The sequence below is a fragment of the Panthera uncia genome, chromosome C2 (assembly GCF_023721935.1).
Source record: "Panthera uncia isolate 11264 chromosome C2, Puncia_PCG_1.0, whole genome shotgun sequence".
Classification (NCBI taxonomy): Eukaryota; Metazoa; Chordata; class Mammalia; order Carnivora; family Felidae; genus Panthera; species Panthera uncia.
The window spans coordinates 112,732,056-112,754,178 of NC_064810.1; the positions used below are offsets into that span (position 1 = coordinate 112,732,056).

Consider the following 22,123-nt stretch of genomic DNA (forward strand, 5'->3'; position numbering starts at 1 on the left):
TCAAGATCTTTGAGGATCTTCAAAAAACTTTGAGAGTGTTATGAGAAGGCAGTTCATAGGAAGTCAAGCAACTCTACTTGTCTTTCAGATTCTGGTCAGGCATCTGTGTTCTGGATTTCTAGAAAGTAGATACTACTGTTGTCACATGATGAGGCATTGAAAAATCGTGGTTGGAGAAAAGATATTTGTAATTCTTATCTTAAACAATAGGAACTATAGACAGTATAAAAGTAATAAGTTACTCTCATTGTCCTTGGTCAACAAGACTTTCTCACTTACACTTGTACTACATTTCCAGGCTTTTCCCCCATCCATTATAAGGGGCAGGGCTCACAGCTGAACGGACTGTCTTGGCTGTGTCTATTACTACCAAGAGATGTTTTGGCATGTAGTTTCCTCAGATGGTGACAGGTTAAATTAAACCATTTTGAAATTAAAAAAATTTTTTTGGGTGTTTATTTATTTATTTTGAGGGAGAGAGAGCACAGTTGGGGGGAGGGGCAGAGAGAAGATAAGACAGAATCCCAAGCAGGCTCTGCACCATCAACGCAGACCGCAATGCGGGGCGCAAACTCAACCGTGAGATCATGACCTGAGCAGAGATCAAGAGCTGGACGCTTAACTGACTGTGCCACCCAGGTGCCCCTAAACTATTTTGAATTTAATGTACATTATGTTGATGAGAACTGGATTGTTTGTTTGAAGCTCTGAGATTCATCTCAGTATGAACCACTTTATTTCCTACTAGGATATCCTTTTGCTATTGTGAAGATATAAACAATGTCTACTTCTATTAAAAAGAAATATATGTGCAGGCAAAATATGTTTTTGAATTGAAGATATTATTTCTTATTAACAGACTGCATGAGACACATTAATGCTTGATTATTAGTGCTAATAGAGAAATACAGAGAGTATAGTTTATCAAAAGACAAGATGCATTTTGGAATATAATTTAATTTAATTATATTAATACATGAAATGATGAAGCCATATGGAAAGTCTGATTCTGGAGAAACTGAAGGTTCTCATTTCTGTGTATCATGTTTCGCAGATGTACATATATCCCGCTGTATATCATGTTTCAAAATACTCAAAATAATACTTTTTGATGGTTTCAAACTTTATTTGGATCAAAGAAAGGTTGTTGAAAGCTTTCACTTAAAGCTGTTTGTTAAGGTGCTATTGAGAGTAAATAAAAACAAAAAGAAGTAACATAGAACTTAAGTGAGCAAGAGAGGGACCTATTCAGGTAATGTGGAAGCTATATCTAGGTGTAATTGAAGATTGACTTTCTGGCAGAAGGCATAAAGAAACATTATTTGGCTTATTCCAAACTGAGGCCAATTCTTTAGGAAGTATGCTTGAGGATATACTTGGCAATGAATTTAACAGCTAGCAAGGTCTCTTTACAGGTCGGCTTTATCTGAGATTCTGGAAGGAGAAAACAAAATTTGCCTTTATCTCGGAGCTCAAAGGCAAATGTGTGTTTGATGCCCAGGTTGTAAGCCCAGTCTAAAGAAGAACCTGATGTCGGGTCTGTAAAACATAAGCAATAAATATTTAATTAGAAACAAATGCTAATGTTTTTCTTGAAATGGAAATTCACTGGTGTAAAATTAGCAATAAAAAATAATTATGTGTACAGTTAATTGCAGTAAGGAATGGGAGTAGTGGTCTATATAGTATAGAGTGTAGAATAAAACATAATCATGGTTTTGGGATCCACCACCCATTTTAAATATGTGCTGCATTTTCAAAATTACATTTTGTTTGGGCCAGTACTCTAAATAAATTGAGTTTGTTTACTGGGCACACAGTGTTGCAGATCGAGGTGGTCTGGGCAAGTGCAAGCAGCTGTGTAAACCAACTAAGGAGGGGGTCACTGGTCACTGAAAACTCAACCAAAAAAAAATCATGCATACAAGCTAGGCAAAATTATGTTCTTCCTAATAGTTCAGGTCCCTTTCTATTCATGTTGCTTGGGTGAACTATTTTCTAGTTAAAAGACCAAGAAAGCTTAAATCAATTATTTTAAGGATGTATTTAATCCCCTAATCCAACTTTTCAATGTTAATTTTTATGAGATTTACTAAGAATGTTATTATTTGAAAATCTAAACAGACATCTAGAAGTTATATACATATAAGGTTTATACAAGTGCATGTGTATACTATAAATGCATTTATGTATATTTTCATTTGCATAATAGAAAAACTACTTTTTTGTATATAAAATAATTTATGTTCCAGGACAAGTGATGAGTTTAACTGATATTAATATTTTAGGTTTGAAGGATGAAAACTCAAAAGTTGTGATGAAGAAAGAAGAAATATTTTGGTAGAAATAGACAGGGTTGGCTCTTAAATTATTCAACAAATATTATTTATTTATTAAACAATTTTTTTTAACATTTATTTATTATTGAGAGACAGAGAGAGACAGAGCATGAGCGTGGGAGGGGCAGAGGGAGGAGGAGACACAGAATACGAAGCAGGCTCCAGGCTCTGAGCTGTCAGCACAGAGCCTGACACGGGGCTTGAACCCCCAAGCCACGAGATCATGACCTGAGTTGAAGTTGGACGCTTAATTACCTGAGCCACCCAGGCGCCCCAATTCAACAAATATTATTAAACCTTTAATATGCATGGTGTACTATACTTGGTACTGTGGAGGGTGGGTGTGTTCAGGTTACAAAGATAAAGATGATATTGATGTCTTTGGGAACTTACAGTTTAGGGGAGAGAAGTCAAAGATGCAAATCAATAGAGACAGGGAAGAATATGTAAGTACCATAAGAAAGGTAACAGTATAATCTTTATGTTGACTCTTACGTAGATTAAAAAAAATTATGTATGTCTGGTGAGGAGGTTGACATTTTATGCTCAATGCCTACTAAATACCGCCTTTATGATGGAGAGCCTTGAAGAAAAGCTAGTGTTTCTCCAGATGGAAATGGAAGAAAGGCATTCTGGCCAGTGAGCTACGAAGATGGAAAAGCATGGAGGCCTTTTTATGACGAGAGAGGTTCAGCTGGACTGGAACAAATGGAGAAGTGAGAGTTTGTGGGCAAAGCTCAGAAAACCTGATAAATCAGGACAAGGTGTTTTGTTTGGGAGGTGATAATAGTTATTTTAGTTCCATACTTAGGACTGGAAAAAGTAGAAACTGGTTAGGAGGTATTGTGAAATGAAAGCCTGAACTTGTGTAGAGTCATCACACTGGGCATAGCATTGAGTGGTCCGTGTCACAAATACTGGAATGGAAGAGTCACAAAATCTGATCAAAATGATGGAGATTTCAGTCTGGGTGGCTGAAGACAATCCACATATTATTAATAGAAACAGGAACTCAGAGAGGATAGTGATGAGGAAAAGAAAGGATAAAGGAGGGGAGACAAAAGGATGTTTAGCGCATTTAAGACGGAGCTTGAGAAAATGAATTTTGAAGTTATTGGGAGAAACATCATAAATGTTGTTTAGAAAGCAGCTCCCACACATTCAGGATCATTATCTTTTCTTGGTGAATTGATCCACTATCTTTTCTTGGTGAATTGATCCTTTTATCTTTATTAATGTCCCTCTTTGTTTCTAGCAAAGTTTTTTGGTTTGAAATTTACTTTATCTGATATTTAATATGGCTACTTCTCTTTGATTAATGTTTGTATGGTATATCTCTTTCTAGCCTTTCAACCCATCTGTGTCATATTTGAAGTGAGTTTATTGTAGGCAGTGTATTACTGAATCATTTTTTTTAAATCCACTCTGCCAATCTGTCTCTATTTAATATCTTTGGTTAAGTTTTGATATGACTTAAATCTACCATCTTATTTTTTTGATATTTATTTTGATACTGTTTGATATTTATTGTCTGATATTTGACTCTGTTTTTCATTCCTCTCTTTTATGTTTCTGGTTAAATGAACATTTTAAGGATTCCATTTTGATTGATTTATAATAACATTTTTGAGTATATTACGTTGTAAAGTTTTTAGTGGTTGCTCCAAGTATTACAATATACATACATAATTTATCACAACCTGCTAATATCAGTGTTTTACCATGTCAAGTGACATATAGAAATCTTGCACTTAGTTTCTCTTTATCTTCCTACTTTTTAAATATAGCTGTCTTGAGTACTTCTGAATATGCATGGAGCATCACATCAAATGGTGTTATAATTTTTCATTCCGCCATGATGAAGAGAAGATAGTCATTCATTTGTTCATTCATTCTTTCATTACATAATCCATTGTTCTTGTTTTCTTTCTACAGTTTCAAACATTCTCCTATTACCATTTATTTCTTATTTGGAGAACCTCCTTTAGCCATTTTTATTTTTTTTAAATGTTTATTTACTTGAGAGAGAGAGAGAGAGAGAGAGAGAGAGAGAGAGAATTTGTATGAGTGGGGGAGGGACAGAAAGAGGGCAGAAAGAGAGGGAGAGAGAGAATCCTGAGCAGGCTCCTTGTTCAGTGCTGACCCTAACATGGGACTCAATCTCATGATCACAAGATCATGACCTGAGCCAAAATCAACAGTCGTACACTTAACCAGGGCTCGATCTGACAACTCTGGGACCATGACCTAAGCTGAAATCAAGAGTCAGATGCTTAACTGACTGAGCCACTGAGGCACCCCTCCTTTAGCCATATTTAAAGGGTAGGTGTTTGGGTGATGAAATTTGTCTGAGAATGTCTTTATTTCCTCTTCTTTACTCTTCTTTCCTTTTTTTTAAGTTTATTTATTTATTTTTAGAGACAGAGAGGGAGCACAAGTGGGAGAGGGACAGAGAAAGAGAGAGAGAGAGGGAGAGAGAGAGAGGGAGAGAGAGAGATTCCCAAGCAGGCTTGTGCTGTCAGCACAGAGCCCAACCCAGGGCTTGATCCCCATGAATCTTGAGATCATGACCTGAGCCGAAATCAAAAGTTAGACACTTTACCAGATCAGTCACCCAGGTGCCCCTATTTCCTCTTCATTTCTGAAGGATATTTTTGCTGAATATAGAGTTTAAGGTAGATAGTTCTTGTCTTGTAGTACTAGAAAAATATCATCATTTCCTTTTGGCTTTCCATGGTTTCAACAAATCTATCATTTGAATTGTTTTTTTTCCCCCCCTCTGGATTGTTTCTGGTTGCTTTCAAAAGTTTTTTCTTTGTCTTTAGTTTTCAGAATTTTAAACATTTTTTTTATGTTTATTTTTGAAAGGGGGGGGGAGAATGCGAGTCGGGAGGGGCAGAGAAAGAGGGAGACATAGAATCTGAAGCAGGCTCCAGGCTCTGAGCTGTCAGCACAGAGCTCGATGCAGGACTTAAACCCACAAACTGTGAGATCATGACTTGAGCCCGTCTGACGCTCAACTGACTGAGCCACCCAGGTGCCTCTAGTTTTCAGAATTTTAATTATGATGCACTCAATGTGAGTTTTTTGAGTTTATCCTGTTTGACATTCACTCAGCTTTTTGATATATTGGTTTATGTTTTTAGGAACTTTTATAAATTTCAGTCTTTATTTTTCCATATTTTTTTTCCATTCTCACTCTCCTTCTCTTCTGAGATTTTGATGTTTTGAATGTTGGATCTTTTGTTATCGCACCTCAGGTCCCTGAAGCTTTGCTCATCTTTTTTCAATTTGTTTTCTCTCTTCAGATTGGCTTATTCTTTCTTTAAGTTCACTGATTCTTCCCTCCATCATATTCATTCTGCTATTGAGCCTTTCCAGTGAATTTTTAAATATTTTATTGTATTTTCCAGTTCTGTGATTTCCATTTGGTTCCTTTTTATGTCTTTCTTTCTTTTTTCTTTCTTTCTTTCTCTTTCTTTCTTTCTTTCTTTCAGTGAGATTATTTGTATTTTCATTTGTTTCAAGGCTATCTAATTACTTGTTAAAGTATTTTAATGATGGTGACTTTGAAATTCTTGTCAGATAATTCTAACGTATAAATCATCTCAGTTTTGGCATCTATTGATTGTCTTTTCTCTTTCATGCTGTTATTTTCCTCATTATTGGTGTGATAGTGATTTTTGATTGTATTTGGACATTTTGGCTATTATGTTAAATCTTAAATCTTAACTGATACCTATTTTAGCAGTCAGTCACTGTGTTTAGGATTAGCATTTAGGCTCTGGTCTTCTTCTGTGACTTGTGGTTCCGATGACAATATGGTTTTCAGAATCTTTGCATTGCTAATTTGGTCTGGTTGATTCCCCTAGTGCTGCTGGTCTCCCATTGATTGCTGCAGGTAACTACTACCTGAGTGAAAAGTGATCCCCCTAGCTTGGCCACTGGTGCCTTCCAGGTGACAAGTGCAGTCTCAAGCCTTTAAGGAAAGAGAGCACTTCCCTGATGGGAAAGAAGCAGAAGGAGGAGGAGGGGCCTGAAGAGAGAATCTTCTGATGTATGTGTGAAGTGTACCTGTTTTTTTGAAAATGTCAACTTTTAGAGGCAGTCGGCAGAGACCAAGTAGAAAAGGAGGAGGGGGAGGCAAACCAGGAGAGTTCATTGGTAAGGAAGGCCAAGGGATGGCAAGAAGAAGGGATATCAACAGGGTCCAGCATTGTAGGCAGTTTGTGGAGTGTGTGAGCTGAGATAACTGTAGTGGCTTTAGTGATTAAGAAGGCTGCCATTTTTAGCTAGAGTTGGGTTTAAGTTCATTAGAAAAAGGCATATAAAAATAAGAGTTTGGTAACAATGGAGTTAGGGTAAGTTGGAATTGTGTCTTGTATGGTGGTTTAGAGTATGCTAGATGTTTTAATAAACTTGGTCAATTTCTAGATGTACTAGTTCTCCATTTGCAGTTAAGTAAACTGTTGTGACGTTAAAGAGTATGGCTATTCTGTTTTGGCAAATTTATGTGACATTTCTCATTAAGATTAATAGTGGTTATTGAGAATGAATAGAATTTGTGATTTTTCATAATTATGTGATGTTACTAAGTTTAATAAATTTTCTTTTATGATACCACTTTTCGTATCTTTAAAACCTTAAATTTCAAGCAAAAACTATATAAGGCATGAAATAAATGCAACACCGAAAGCTTCTCACTTTAAGAATAAATTTTTCTAGAACTTAATCTATTGACTGTGTTACTTAGCTTTTTATTTGTGTACATCTGTACCTACTAAAATACGTATATATATTTATAAAAACCACTTGCTAAATACCAGGCACCCTATTAAGTGCTTTATGTATGTTAACTCATTTCATAAATTCCTATCACAACCTTAGGATTTAAGTACCATTTGCTGTTTTATAGAAGAGGAGACTTAGGCAAGGAGAGATTAACAATTTGCTCAAAGGCACTATCTAGTTCATAGTTGAGTAAGGAATCAAACCCAAGCTGCATATCTTCAGTTTGTGCTATTAACCATTGTACTATACCACCTACTGTATGTCAATCTATAGTTCTCCCAATTGGAAGTCTTCTTGGACTTGTGCAAGATAATTTTTTGTTGTTGATGACATTTTCTTAATATATTGATATTAAAAAAAGTCTACTCCTTTCAAGGCACATTAGGTTCAAGGAACTTACTGCAATACAGTCAAAACAAGTCAAAATAAAACTGAACCAAATTAGGAATCTGGTTTTAGTCCACAGGAGTCTACATAACATAATGCTTGTGGCTTAACATGTGTCTTTTGAAAAAAAGTATTATTGACATGCATAAACATAATGACCTGTACTTTTATGTCAATACTAAGTTCTATTTGAAGCAAGAGCTAAGCTAGGGATATGTGGGCATAAGTTGAAATTGAAGATGTGGTACTTAGACACTAAAACAAAAGCAACAGAACTAGAACCTTTACATCCTATTTCTTAATCCACCATATAGATTTCAGTTTAACACAATAGGAAGTGACTAGTGAAAGAGACATTAAACTGATTTTACGTGATCAAAGTGGCTGAAACTTTTGGCCAGCCCATTTTCCCACCAGGAGCTAGGGAGGAAGACTGTGTTTGCATAGGGACAAGGCCAAAAAAAGAGAGTCCAATTAAAAACAAAACAAAACAAAACAACCACAGAAAACTGTTGAGTTTGCCCCAACTAATTCTCATGAGTTCCAGTGAGGATACATGTTGGTTGGGAACAGGAAGGTGGATGAATTAAATCGCAAATTTATCTTGATAAAACAACTTCCATTGACCTTGTATCCTTGTAAAAGTTCAGTATAATTTGTTTCTAGAAAAATCTTATCCCCACAAAAGGGAAAAATGTGTTCCCTAGACTCACATAAAATTCAGAATCACCTGTTAAAACTGAGGTTTAAATTATCAGTTCTAAATGTTCTAATTTACAAGTTCTAAAATTTTCTTTAATATCTATAAAAAAGAATTAGGGAAAATGGCACAGTAAACAATAAGAAAGACTTACAGATAGTTGATGCTATTGGGCCATAGATGTAGCGGGTTTCATACCGAGTTGATAGAACATCAGTGCCGATCTTTGCAACTTTGGCCTGGAGAAAAAGGGAAGTTAGTGTTGGAATAATAGGAAACTATGTAAATGCTGTTAATTTATTGGGGATTAAAAAATAAATTTTACTGGTTTTTTGGCAATTGAAGATGAAAATAAAATCAATGGTTAAGTGAGAAATTTATTTTTGGGAAGATATATTGTCATTGTAAAGACAATGTGAAGACAAATGTGAAATAAGTTATAAACAGTCATGTCTCATTTTGTATTTCTACCCTTTCTTTTCTCTGTCTTCTTCCTCTCTCCCTTGTTTCCTCCCTTCTCCCCCCTCCCCCCGCTTTCTTGTTTTTGTCCTTTCTTCTAAAAATAATATTCTTTCTACTTCCTCTCAGATATTTTTTGGCTTCAGATATTTGTCTTTTCCAAAGTCAGTTTCTCCCATGGTCCTGTTTCCTTTGTTTTTATGGGCATCATATTGTCATAGGACTTTTTCCACATTGGATTTTAGCATGCCAAGGGAAGAGAAAGATGGTTGACTCCTCTTTAAAATAGTCGTTAAATTAGAGTTTCTTTTCCAGAGTTAATGCATTCATGACCTTTAATACACATTAGTGTTTTGTGCTATGAGAATGATTATTGGAATGAATTTTAATGGAATATAGTCACTAACGTATTTGTACCCTAAATGAAGATTTACTTTTAGTCTGTAATGTATATAACCAAAAGATAAATTTTTTCTTCTTAATCAGTTTAGTTGCTGCGTAGGAACTCTTTACTCAAAGTGGTTTGTTATGTGTATTTATATTTTTAATTCATAATACCATTTTTTAAGGGCAGATTGAAATTGCATCGCCGTATATTTTTGTGAACTAATCAAACTCATGGAGTTCAGATTCTCAGCTATTTTGGTTAAATAAATGACTATTGGCCACATATTGCTTGCATATTTTCTTTGTTGTATATATACAGATGGTTTTAATGACTAGTTTAAATCTCTCCTTCAACTGAAATTAAATGCTGTTGTGCTGAATACAATTGGCTGAAGTCAAAATGACAATTGTGACTTCTTTTAAAAAAATATACTTTTAAAAATATGAGGCAATATTGGAACCATCCATAGCTTTTACCAAATGTGTTATATTTATCAGCCCCCATGGGATCTGGGACACTGAACTTTATCTACTTTATTTCCTTTCTTTTACAGCAATTAACAATATCCCTTTTTATGGATTTTTGTCTATTCATACTTCCAGTTCTTGTGATGCGTTGGAACCCATATGCAGAGTTTTCGTTTGTTTTAAGCTAACATGATCAAATCAGTTTTTATGCAAAGGAAAAAGATACATAGTAGATTTTTGTTCTTGAAAGACAGTGCATTCTCAGTGAGGAGGCTTTACAAACACTTATAATGTTCTTTCTTTGGATAGTAAAATAATTAATATTGTTTCCAAGTTGATCCGGAGGATAAAAATACAATGGATCTTCTTAAATATGGCATCTTAGGGACAGGAATAGCAGATATCTTTGCTGTTCTGTTAGACTTTTGCTGTGTGTGGTTTTATAGTATGACCCATGGTGAATGTTTGGATAACAGTTTATGCATTCATGGAATTCTCCTCTGGATGGCCCACACATTTTTTCCTACTGGCTTTATCTTAGAATCACATTGAAAGATTTTATATCCTTTTATCACATGAAGAATTAATTTAGGAATTATGATTTTAACTCTAAGGTAAACTTTATTAGTTCTTTTCTTTGGTATGAAAGTGTGAAGTTCTTTCACCATAATGCAGTTGTTCATAAAGAACAGTTGTTCATGAAAGTCAGTGGTGGTGTGTGTCAGTGCATAAACCGTAGGTTTTTTTTCTACATACCAGGTCCTTGTAGTTAGGTGGCAGTTTTGATGTATATCCATAGGGAAACAATAGCATCTGGGAGTAGGAATGGAAGGTGATATAGGCCTTGATTGATTTCAGGTGGCTTCGAATGAAGTCAGTGACAGCTTTGGTCTCTTTCTCGGACTCTGGTTCTGGGCCCCGATAAGTTTCTGCACATGGGTCCTTGGTGTTCGGAAAAGCTGCAGTGGATGTGGAGGATGAGATCGCAGTTTGCTCCCCATCAGTAAAGATTCTGTCTCTTCTGATGTGGACTTGCAAAATGTTTTAAACATTTTCATTTCCCGGGTTTACAGGGCTGCCTCAATCTCTCTGGTGTCATAGTCATTGCAGACCAACTTTGTACATAAAACTCATAGGGTGACAGACCCAGCCCAATGGAATATTCTTAGCCTTGTTTATTTTGCTTCTGTTTCCCAGGGTCACAGGAATAATACATCAGAAGCAGCCCAGGGCCTGGAGCCAGATAGACCCCAGTTCCAGTTCAACCCTACTCCACAATTTGTTGGGGACTGGTGTGAATTTCATTTTTTGAGCCTGAGTTTCTTCATCCTGGTTCAGCAGGCAGCTCTCACTTAGGGATAGCTGCTATTCTCATAATTTTTATGGTAGAATAGAATTAAGAGCTGAGGTGGTATTTTCAACAAAATTAGTTACAGAAAAAATTTATGAATTGGGGTAGTGGTAATTTTTCCTTGACTGTAATGATGAAGTCATATTTGTCTAGCAACTGTCATCTGATATAGCAGACTTCTGCTTATCATTGCATTTCTGTTAAGCCTTTTCACTTTCGTTGCCCCCAGCTGTTTCTTTTCACAAACATCTGAAGAGCTATCTCTGTGTTGGTTTTAACCACTGGTATTTCTTGGCTTTTATCAGACCAGGAAGAGGAGGGACCCGAGACCTCTCTTCAGATCATCTGAATTTTTATGCATCTGGATGTGTCTGATTTTTAGCAAGCTAGATATATTAAGAAAGAGATGGTTTGATAAACAACCCCATCCCTACTTCCTCCCATATAACAAAACATTCATAATGTTTCTAAGGTAGGGATGATTATCTTTATTTTTTAGATTAGAAAATTAACACTCAGGGAATACATAATATTTGCTGAGATAAATAAGTGGTTTAACTGAGTTTGGTGTCTGAACAGTCTTTATAGCTCTTTTTCTTGAGATCAGGTCTACTACTCACAGTTCCATGAGGCATTAAAGTTCCTGTTGAGGTCAGTGCCGATGCAGTTGGAGTTTTGGTTCTTGGAACGATTTTTTCTCCACATGCGATTCTGCAGGATTGAATGATGGAAGTGTTTACATCAGATCAATTTGCATTTTTCAGTTCGATCATTTCAGATCCTCTCTGCAGGTGTCTACAGTTTTATTTGCAACATACCTAGTTAACTTGAGGCTCTTTATTATGAAGAAAAATATATTGTTTTCTTATAATTTGTAACATTTTCAGCAACATTGTTTTTTATATAAATATTCTAAGGCCTTGGTAGGATAATTTAGTTAGCTTTAAAAACTGTTGATTAGTTCTCGGTACTAGAAAATTATCAACAATGTTCTGAAATTACCTATGATTTAAATTATAACTTCATTACATTCTTCACCATTTATAGATTTCAGGTATAATACAGGTCAAATTGTGACTGTTAGAGCATAATTTCCAGAAAATAAGTGGATGTGATAGTATCTGTCTGAAAGTTCAGTATGAATCTTTTAAAAAAAAAAAAAATTTTTTTAACATTTATTTATTTTTGAGACAGAGAGAGACAGAGCATGAACGGGGGAGGGGCAGAGAGAGAGGGAGACACAGAATCGGAAGCAGGCTCCAGGCTCTGAGCCATCAGCCCAGAGCCCGACGCGGGGCTCGAACTCACGGACCGTGAGATCGTGACCTGAAGTCGGACGCTCAACCGACTGAGCCACCCAGGCGCCCCGAGTATGAATCTTTTTTAACAGCAGTGAGTCAATACAGGATTCCATTAAAGGACAGATTATTTGTGTCAGTCTTTATTTTTTGATACAGTTATTCCACATCAAATTTTGTTACAGATAGATTGGAATACAGTGCCTTTTGCTTTGAGGTCAGTGTTCTTAATATCTTTTTTTTTTTTTTTAAGTTTTATTTGTTTATTTTGGGAGAGAGAGAGAAAGAGACAGAGCATGCGAGAGGGAGTGGGGGAGGGGCAGGGAAAAAGGGAAAGAGAGTAGCCCAAGCAGGCTCTGTGCTGTGAGCACAGAGCTCCATGTGGGTCTCGATCTCATGAACCACGAGATCCTGACCTGAGCAGAAATCAAGAGTTAGATGCTTAAGTGACTGAGCCACCCAGGTGCTCCAGTGTGTTCATAATGTCTTTAAATGACTTTTATTTTTAGGTGGAATGTGCTTTTGCCATATCCTATAACATACATTTCCTTTATAATTATTGCTTAATTTCATTTTCCTCACCAGCTTCAGCGGCAAAAATTTCTTATTATTTCAAGGACACCTACTGCAACCAGCAAATCATGCTTGCCTTAGTCTGAAATTGAAATTCTTAAAAATATATTTTTCTGAATCAGAATTAACTGGCTATCCAACTTAATACATAGCAATCACTGTGCATTCAAGTTGGTAAATACTATGTTGTCCAAATGTGAACAAGAGACCATAGAGCGTTACCTGTGTCCATGACCAAATATATCCATCAACATTGAATACAGGAAGAACATAGAAATTCATTCGGTCCAGGAGTTTGGTCATAATTTTGTTTTTACCATAAGTTTTGGCTGCCTGTAGGAGTAGGAAAAAATTAAACTATTGGTGTAAAGTTTAACACCATGTGGAAAGCTGTGGTTATAATAGTAATAACTATCACTCCTTAAGTCATTTACTCAAGTTCACATGATTTCAAACATATTTCCCCTAAATAGCATAAAAATAAGTGACCCATATAAAAGTCACTTATTCAGACTGGTGAAATTAATTGAACTGAACATTCTTTAAAGGATCATTTTGTCAAGACAGTAGCATTCCACATACAGCATGCAAGATGTTTTATAGGAAGAATGGAGGCCAAGTGAAAAATTAGCAGTACATACTGTTCTAAATGGATTCTTTCCCTCACATCCTCTAGGTAAATATAGATTGAGTTCATAAACATAAGAATCTGTAACTATTGGAGAAAATTCATAAATTAATTATAAACAGGATTAAATAAAAATGTTCCATTAATAAAAGGCTCAAGCATTTAGATTGGCCAATCAACTCCTTTTCTCTTATCAGATTGAAATTTATCTAATTATCTGTACTTTCTATGGCTACCTAAAATCTCTCTCATTCTTGGAAAATCTCTTCCAGGTACATCTGTTCCAGAGCCAAGAGATTTTTTGCAGCCCTATCACATGTATTCCTTTGTAGCTCTTGGCCCTCAGCTGGAAGAGCTAAAACAAGTGTAGAGATAAATCAGTTCTCCTGGCAGAATCATTCCTAGTGAAAGTATCTATGCCCAGAAAGCCATTGTCATTCATATTACATCAACATGTTGTATGCAAAAGCTGGCAGAAAAGAGAAAGTTATTAGATGGTGGGAGTCAGAATAGACTAGAATGAGAGGAACAACAACTTATAAACTGAATTTGCCTTTAAAAAAAGTGAGTTATTTTTCACTTGGAAAGGAAATTAACTATGAAAATTCCAAGTGCCAATTGATTGGCCAATTAATTATCTAAACAGGAGCTAGAGATCTATATGCTTTGAGCTCATTGAAGAAAGGCAAAGATTGTAGCTTGTAATATGAAGATAGTTTCAGATCATCCATACTTCACTATAGGAGAAACCGTATCATGCCCCCCCCCCCCAAAAAAAAATTCTTTTACTTTTATAAACTGTCAGCTGGAAGTCAAGAATTTTGAAGGAAGGTGTCAATTTTATAAAAACCCCAACGATGAGTAAAATCCAGAGCGTTTATTTCCTGACAGCACCAAATGTGGGCCCTTCTAGTTAAGTGGAACTGCATTCATTTGGAAAGGGGTGTTGCCACTCCGTGAAGTGCTGGAGATTTGACAATCAAAGGAGAATTGTATGAGCGTTCCGATTCACTTACCTGATAGACAAACCACTGGCAGAATGCTGGGGAGATCCATTCTCGTGCATGAATGCCACAATCCATAAAAATAGCCTTTCTCCTTTCATCCCTTTTCCCAATCTATTTAAAATTAAACTTGAGATATTATTTTGCATGAACTCACACATTGATCCCTTGTTGTCCAATAACTCATTCCTGTGCTCAAAGCAATTCTTTCCCCTGCCTTCTGTTGAATAACTGTTTATGCACATATTGTTTTCAGGGAGGATCACTTCACTCTATATCCTGAAGTGTCTATACATAATTCATAATCGATTATATAGTATATCTTTAAAAAAATTTTTCCTAGTGTTAGAGTTGCTTTTATGGTTTTTAAAACAATCACAATATATTGTTTTTCTTATTTTATTGTTAATATCCTTTGGTTTGAGAAATAGATGATAGGTTATTTTGTTTTGGCCATTTCCTTTTGTTTTTCTGGCTTCATAAATGGGATGTTTAGCCTGGGGTGGAAAAGATTTTGTAGTTGTGTTTGCAGTGGGGAAGAGGAATGGTGGCTGGATATTTGAAGGGCTGTCATTTTGAAGGGAATTTAGATTTGTTTTGGCTAGTTGGAGAGAATGAATGGATGGGAATTCAGGGTAAGGAAGGGCTTCTCATTTATTAAGGGGATGCTTCAGGGAGCAGTGTCTCTGGATGTGCAAGCATCCAGCAGCAGCTGAATGGCAATTGTCAGCTCCATCATAGAAGGGAATTCTCTATTAACATAGGATTGAAATGCCTCACTTACTGTTCTGGGACCCTATGATTCTGTGATATTTAAACTTCTCTTAACTTAAACACTTAAACACACTCTGACTTAAACACTTAGTCATCAGTTACACTGAATTTTAATGGATGGAACACTATTTTATACACCAGGCACATCATAAACTCTTATAATAAAGGTATGGGACAAGGTATTTGTCTGAGTTTGTCCGTTGTGTCTCACAAATGGTTTATTCAAGGACTTTCTTGGTTTCACCTAAAACCACCTATCACTTCTATTTTTGAATGGACATTTAGAGCTTATATGTTCTTCAAAAAGATAAGACTTTATTGTCTCAAAATTCACTAGCTGTGTCAAAGTAACTTTAAAATTTTCTTTTTTAACGTTTATTTATTTTTGAGACAGAGAGAGACAGAGCATGAACGGGGGAGGGTCAGAGAGAAGGAGACACAGAATCTGAAACAGGCTCCAGGCTCTGAGCTGTCAGTACAGAGCCCGACGCGGGGCTTGAACTCACGGACCGTGAGATCATGACCAGAGCTGAAGTCGGCCGCTTAACCGACTGAGCCACCCAGGCGCCCCTCAAAGTAACTTTTAAATTAGTGTTTTTTCAACAATTATAAGAATCAGTAGTTCTTGAATTATTTTTACCTTGAGAACATATAGTGGATTATCTTCAACAGTGGTTCCAATTTTAATACGAGAGACCATTTCAGGATGCTTATGCACCATTTTTTCAGTCCAAGCAACAATCTTAAGAGCAAAACCAATTTTGAGGAATTAGAATAAAAAAAAAAAATAAATGAGAACAAATATTAAGGGTTACAGTTTTTTTACAGGCATTTTATACTATACCTTGTCCCAGTTATTGTATTTTGCATAGCTGTGCCTGCCTGGGATATCTTCTTTAACATCAAACTGTTTTTCAATCTCTTCTTGTAGATCATGGATCAAGATTCTGTGTGACAGGGGAATGATAAAATACACATTTACTGGAGGAAAAAAACCCACAGTTATCTTTCATTTACAGAAATTTTCTCTTCCTTCTGCTCTATCTTTGATCAGGGTTGTCCTGTTTCTTCATTATTCTCTAACCATCTCTTTTATAAATGTTGTATGTATGGCTTCATATATTCCCATTTATCTGGAGCTGTGCTGTTCAAGGTGGTGGTCTGGGCACATATGGCCTTAGAGCACTTAAAAATGGGGCTTGTCCAAAAAAGAGGTTGCTGATATGTAAAATATGCACTAGATTATGAAGACTTTGTATAAAAATTATGTAAAATACCTCACTAATGAGTTTTATATTCATTACATGTTGAAAAATAATATTTTTCAGTATTAGATTAGATTTAATATTAGATTAAATAAAATATATTGCTGAATAAATTTTGCCTGTTGCTTTTTAACTTTTTTAATGTGGCTACTAGAATCTTTAAAATTGGACATGTGGCATGCATTATATTGCTGTTGGTCAGCCTTGATTTGTAATCACTCTCTAACTTTCTTCAAATGCACACATACACACAATACAGGCAATAGTGGATATTCTTATGTACAAATTTGCTGACCATCCCTTATCACTTCACACTTCCAGAGCTGGGAGAAACTTGAATAACAATAATAGTATTTAGTGCTAATAGTATTTAGCGCTTACCATGTGCTAGTCATTGCTCTAACCACCTTATATACATTAACTCATTTAATTGTCACATGAAATTATTACCCCCATTTTACAGATGAGAAAACCAAGGTACAAAGTGTTTAAATAACTTGTCCATAGCTGTAGAGCTGGAAAATGGTTAGGCTGATATGGAGGGGGTGAAATAAGATGCAGGAAGAATTCTTAGGAGGCTAATATTGGGGATCCAAAAGTCTTATACCTTTACCCTCTTCTCTATTTTCATCTTATTCCTGAGTTATTTCATCTCATCACCTCATTCAGTTCCGTGGCTCTAATGGTGACATAATGGTTTCCCACATTTGTATTTCCAGTTCTGGACTCTCCCCTGAAACTACCACTGCTCTAGCTCTTCCCCTGCCTCTCCCGGGGCTTATGCGTCCAGTTGCCTACATGACATTTCCACTTGATTATCCATTTGTTTCATATGTTCCATACTTTATTTTACATACATTATTTTATTTTTATCTTAATAATATTATTACATACATTATTTTACATACATTACATACATTATTTTTATCTTGCTAATATTATTACCCTTTTACAGATGGGGTCATTGTTGCTCATAAAGCTTAAATACCCATAATTTGTGTATGTTGGGGTTGGGAATTTGAATGCAACCTTGTCTGACTTTAAGATTTATATTTTAAAAATGCCATTGTCATCTCATATATACACAAATATTTTTGTATACTTTGTCTGTTTTGGGATTTTCTCTTGTGCTCCACTGATCTGTTTTCCTGCTCTTGTGTAAGAACCAAACCATATTAAATTATAGTTTTAATATTGAATTTTAATATTTAATGTAGTGTCTCCTTATTCTTGTTTCCAAATTTTTGAGTAATTTTACCTGTTATTAATAAATTTTTTTCAGGATCATTTTAGAAATTAATAGAATTATTAGAAAAATATAGGCTCTTCATTAGAATTATATTAAATTAAGAATACATTTGAGAAGAATCTTAATAATAATGGACGATAATATAGCTGTCTGATTTTTCAGTAAAATTTTGTATATTTTGTGTATTTATATATTTTTATTAGCCTTGTGAGTGGCTTTTTTTCTCACTAAACATTTGAACTGGTTATTATTCATATATTAAAAAACTTATTGCTTTGGTTATACTTATATATTAGCTATCTTATTAGTTAAAAAACTATGTTTTTACTTCTAAGGATTTTTTAGCAATGTCTTTATGGGTTTTATAAGGGTTTTAGGGTAGTTATTTCTTCTGCAAAAAATTATGCTTTGTACTTTTTTCCAATAACTATTTTTTCCCCTTGCTTTATTGCATTGGCTAAACTCTGAACAATGGAAAATAATAGTGGTGAAAGAGGGCATTCTATTTTTTTTCCCGGTTTCAACAAGAAAATCTGTCTTTCACCACAGTATATAATGTTGATTGCCATTTGAGATTAATATGGCAATGTCTGTTGATACGATCAAATTGTTATCCATTGATGTACAGTTGCATTGAATTTTATATTAGATTCCTTAATGTTAAATATATTACAGCCATAAGAGATTAACAAACACCCTCACATAAAGCTTCATTCTTCTTATTTAAAATTTTTTTGTTTATTTATTTATTTTGGGAGAGAGAGAGAAAGAGAGAAGCAGAGAGATGAGAGAGAGAAAATCCCAAGCAGGCTCTGCTCTGTCAGCACAGAGCCTGATGTGGGGCTCGATCTCAGAAACCGTGAGATCATAACCTGAGCTGAAATCAAGAGTCAGATGTTCAACTGACTGAGCCACCCAGGTGTCCCCATAGTATTTTAGATATAATTATTAAAAAGCTTGTTTAATCTAGAAGGAATACATTGGACATAGGTAAAATGGCTTGTGGGAAGCAAGCATACTATCAGTCAGTGTTAGCTTAAGGAAAATAAACTAATAAATAGAAGGATTTAGCAAACATAGGTCAGTGGTCCTTTGGTGCAAATCCAAAGACCCAATATATTTTAATAATGTAAATAGCCCTTCTGGTTATCATCCTTTTATAGCACAGTGTGAAAATTTAGGTTGGTAATAGTAATCCCTCAACTATATTAAACTATAGTATTCACTATATTTTACAGGGCAGACGGAGATCAATGGCTTATAATAGAAATACTTCAGTGAAGTATTTAAAATCAGGGATGTTTTGAATTTGTACTTGAGCAGTTTCCTTATTTGGATTATCATATATGCCATTGACTTCTTATAAAAGCATTACTGCTGTGGATGAAATGCATGTGTATTTTCCCTCTGTTTTCAGTAAGTCCTATATAGGAAGATACTGTCTATTTTTTAACATTCATTCAAGTCATTTAGGACAGTATCATGCATTCTTACCTCCATAAATCCTATCATGTAAGGAAGTGGTAACCTGGTGGGAAGAGGCGCTATGGTCATTTCTGGGTTCCAACCCCATTGTGGCTTATACTTTATGTGATATTGGGGGAGGGAGGTTAACTATCTCTCTGAACCTCCGTTTACTCACTTTTACAATGGAACCAAACATCAGCCAGGATTGTGGTGAGGATGAAATGAATTGAACTGTGGGAAGCGATTGGCAAGCCATAGGTTCCCAGGGAAGTTGGGTCAGAAAATTGACAACCAATTCACAGACTTAACGTGTCTTTAAACAAGGCTTTGGCGGTATGTGGTTGTTTGACTCTGATACTTCGATTTCTTACGATAATGAACTGTGACACTGTAGCACCAACTCTATTTGTCGGTTTCTTCTTGCTGATTGACTGGCTGATCTGAGTTTGGAGACAGAAGATAAATGAGGTATACTTCTAATTAGAGTTTATTTAGCACATGACACCAAGTACTACTCATGAATATTGATTCCCATTAACATTACTGACAAACACATTATTATGCACATTATATCTAATTCACTGTATGCTTGGCTTTTTGACTTATGATGAATCTGGGATTTCTCAGAAGAAAAATTGTGACAACAGATTTGGAGTCACGTTGCACTAAAGCTCACGAAGCCTGAGAGAACCATTGGAAATTACATTATGGGTGGTCACTATAGACAATGAATTCCTTTAATTAATTGTTTTAAGTTCTAAAGAGGGTGTGAGGCTTTTGCTCTACCTGCATTTATGGAAGTAGAAGAACCAGGCAAAAGAGAAATTTTATGGTCCCAGAGGTTGATTCGTAACATAAGGCAGTATTAATTAGTCACAGGGAGCTCGTATCTAAGAATATTTTTAGACTTACACATATCAATTTAGCCTCTGTGATAACAATAGCAAAAGAGAATCGTGTGAGCTAAAATACGACCTTTCCACAAAGCAGCTGCATGAGGACATGAGAATGGTGCCAGATTGTTGCTGATAGGGACTAGAAATTAAGCCTAAGGCTGGAAATTAAGAGCCAGGGCCAGATGTTATTTTCATGAGCCCTTCCACTAACCAGCAGCCAGGCTTAAGCAGATGAAACCAAATTACTTTCTCCCAAATATTATTTTAGTGTTCCAAGATTTGCTTAATTTGTTAAAGAAATTCCTAAATGTAGATGAAAGGATAAATAATTATCACTGAGGATTTAATGATGGAAATGGCTAATGTTTATTGAACCTGTATTATGTGCCAGACATTCAGCTCAGCACGGTATTTACATTCTGTCATTTAATTTTCAAATCATCACTATTAATTTGGTACCATTTTCACTCCCAAAAGTTAGATAGAGGTTTCCAAAGCTGACATAACTGTTAAAATGCAGAATTTGGGATTTTAACCTAGAGGTGTCTGACCTCAGTGTTCTCGAGCCATTGTACAACAGTGCCTCCAGGCACAAGGAGTGAAATTCCCTGGGTATCGCCCTCGGATCTGTAGTCTTAGTCTGCTGAGTACTATGCAGCATTCGCCCAGCTGATCAACTCTCCTGGAAGGCTGTGCCCCAAGGTCAGGAAATAGATAAGAAGTTCAGAGAAGAGGCAGGATGAATCCTATTTTGACAATTTCAATACTCCCTCCATCTGTTAGTTTTAAAGAGTAACAGAGAAATGGAGAATGGTAGGTCAATGTATGTGACTGCCATAGGCTCTGGTGTGTGTGTGTGTGTGTGTGTGTGTGTGTGTGTGTGTGTGTGTACATGCAGTGGGGAAGCGTGTTCCAGGGAGGCAGTCATTGTTTTGTGCCTTATAAACTGGTCTGGATTGCCTCTACTCCTCCATGTCAATGTTCCATCAGGATAGGGGCTATTCAAATAGCATGATTTCATGTTTCCACAAGATCCCATTTGTCCCTAGTAGCCCCCTGAGTTACCATGTATCCAACTTTGCATTTACTGACATGGATTTCTCAACATTTGAGGCATACCTCTGTGTTGGATATAAACTTTAAGGCACTAATATATTCACTAGGAGGGAAGGGGAGCATGTGGTGATAGCCTTTAGTTATTCCTTATTATACAGTGTGTATGTGTGCATGTGTGTGTGTGTGCACTCATTTAAACACATGTATAAGTGGTCTTTCCCTCACTTGCATAAGTAGAAGTAAAGGAACCAGGCAAATGGCAATTTTATGGTCCCAGTCACTCTTGGAAAACCTCTATGAAATACCATTATAAAGATGAAGAAAATGAGGTTAAGAGAAGTTAAATAAATCATCAATGTTTAAGTAGCTAATGTGTGGTTTAAATGGTACTTGACTTGGACAGCCTCATGGAGAATCCAAATTCTTATTTACCACACTCTTCTGCTTTCCACCATGACCAACATCTCTTTGCCATCTGTATCAGGTATAACTATACCTGCTTTACTCTTGGGCAAGTAATATATAAAAATGTAGAGAAGAAGGAAGAATGAATGGGACAAGACATTAGAATGGTTTATTTGATTGAAATACTTATTTGATAGGACTGTGTATATACTTGGAATATGAATTTGTGTCTGACTAAGCTTTATTAGGTAATTGGGCATTAATCTGAAGTGTTGATGAGTAAGTTTGGTATAGAATAGTCAGTTCAATGTGGATTTCTTTTGCATTTCCCATATAATCTTATGTGCATCTTAATAAGATTTCACTTAATTATATAATTTGAGTTTTACTATATTTGTGTTACATCATATATATTGATAGTTGTTTTCTGAATTACCTTTCATTACCAGTTCTTTATTTTCTGATTTTAACTCTTGATCAAAGAAAAGATCTATCTTTTGCATATATAATCCTAGGTGTATTTTAATATGATTTCACTTAATTGTATAATTTGAGTTTTATTGTGTTTGTGTTACATCATATATATTGATAGTTTTCTGAATTACCTTTCATTAACAATTCTTTAT

General features: G+C 35.5%; 1 protein-coding gene across 1 annotated transcript in view; it reads right to left on the reverse strand.

Moving 5' to 3' along the window:
• Window positions 1–652: 652 nt before the first annotated feature.
• Window positions 653–22,123, reverse strand: part of CPA3 (carboxypeptidase A3) — a 28,101-nt gene continuing 6,630 nt past the window's right edge. The window contains exons 4-11 of the mRNA XM_049629712.1: window positions 16,004–16,106; window positions 15,800–15,901; window positions 14,398–14,499; window positions 12,976–13,086; window positions 11,503–11,593; window positions 10,288–10,490; window positions 8,372–8,456; window positions 653–1,539 (exon numbers count right to left, since the gene is read on the reverse strand). Of these exons, the coding sequence (XP_049485669.1) occupies window positions 1,352–1,539; window positions 8,372–8,456; window positions 10,288–10,490; window positions 11,503–11,593; window positions 12,976–13,086; window positions 14,398–14,499; window positions 15,800–15,901; window positions 16,004–16,106 (985 nt within the window). The 3' untranslated portion in view covers window positions 653–1,351. The remainder of the gene's footprint in view (window positions 1,540–8,371; window positions 8,457–10,287; window positions 10,491–11,502; window positions 11,594–12,975; window positions 13,087–14,397; window positions 14,500–15,799; window positions 15,902–16,003; window positions 16,107–22,123) is intronic.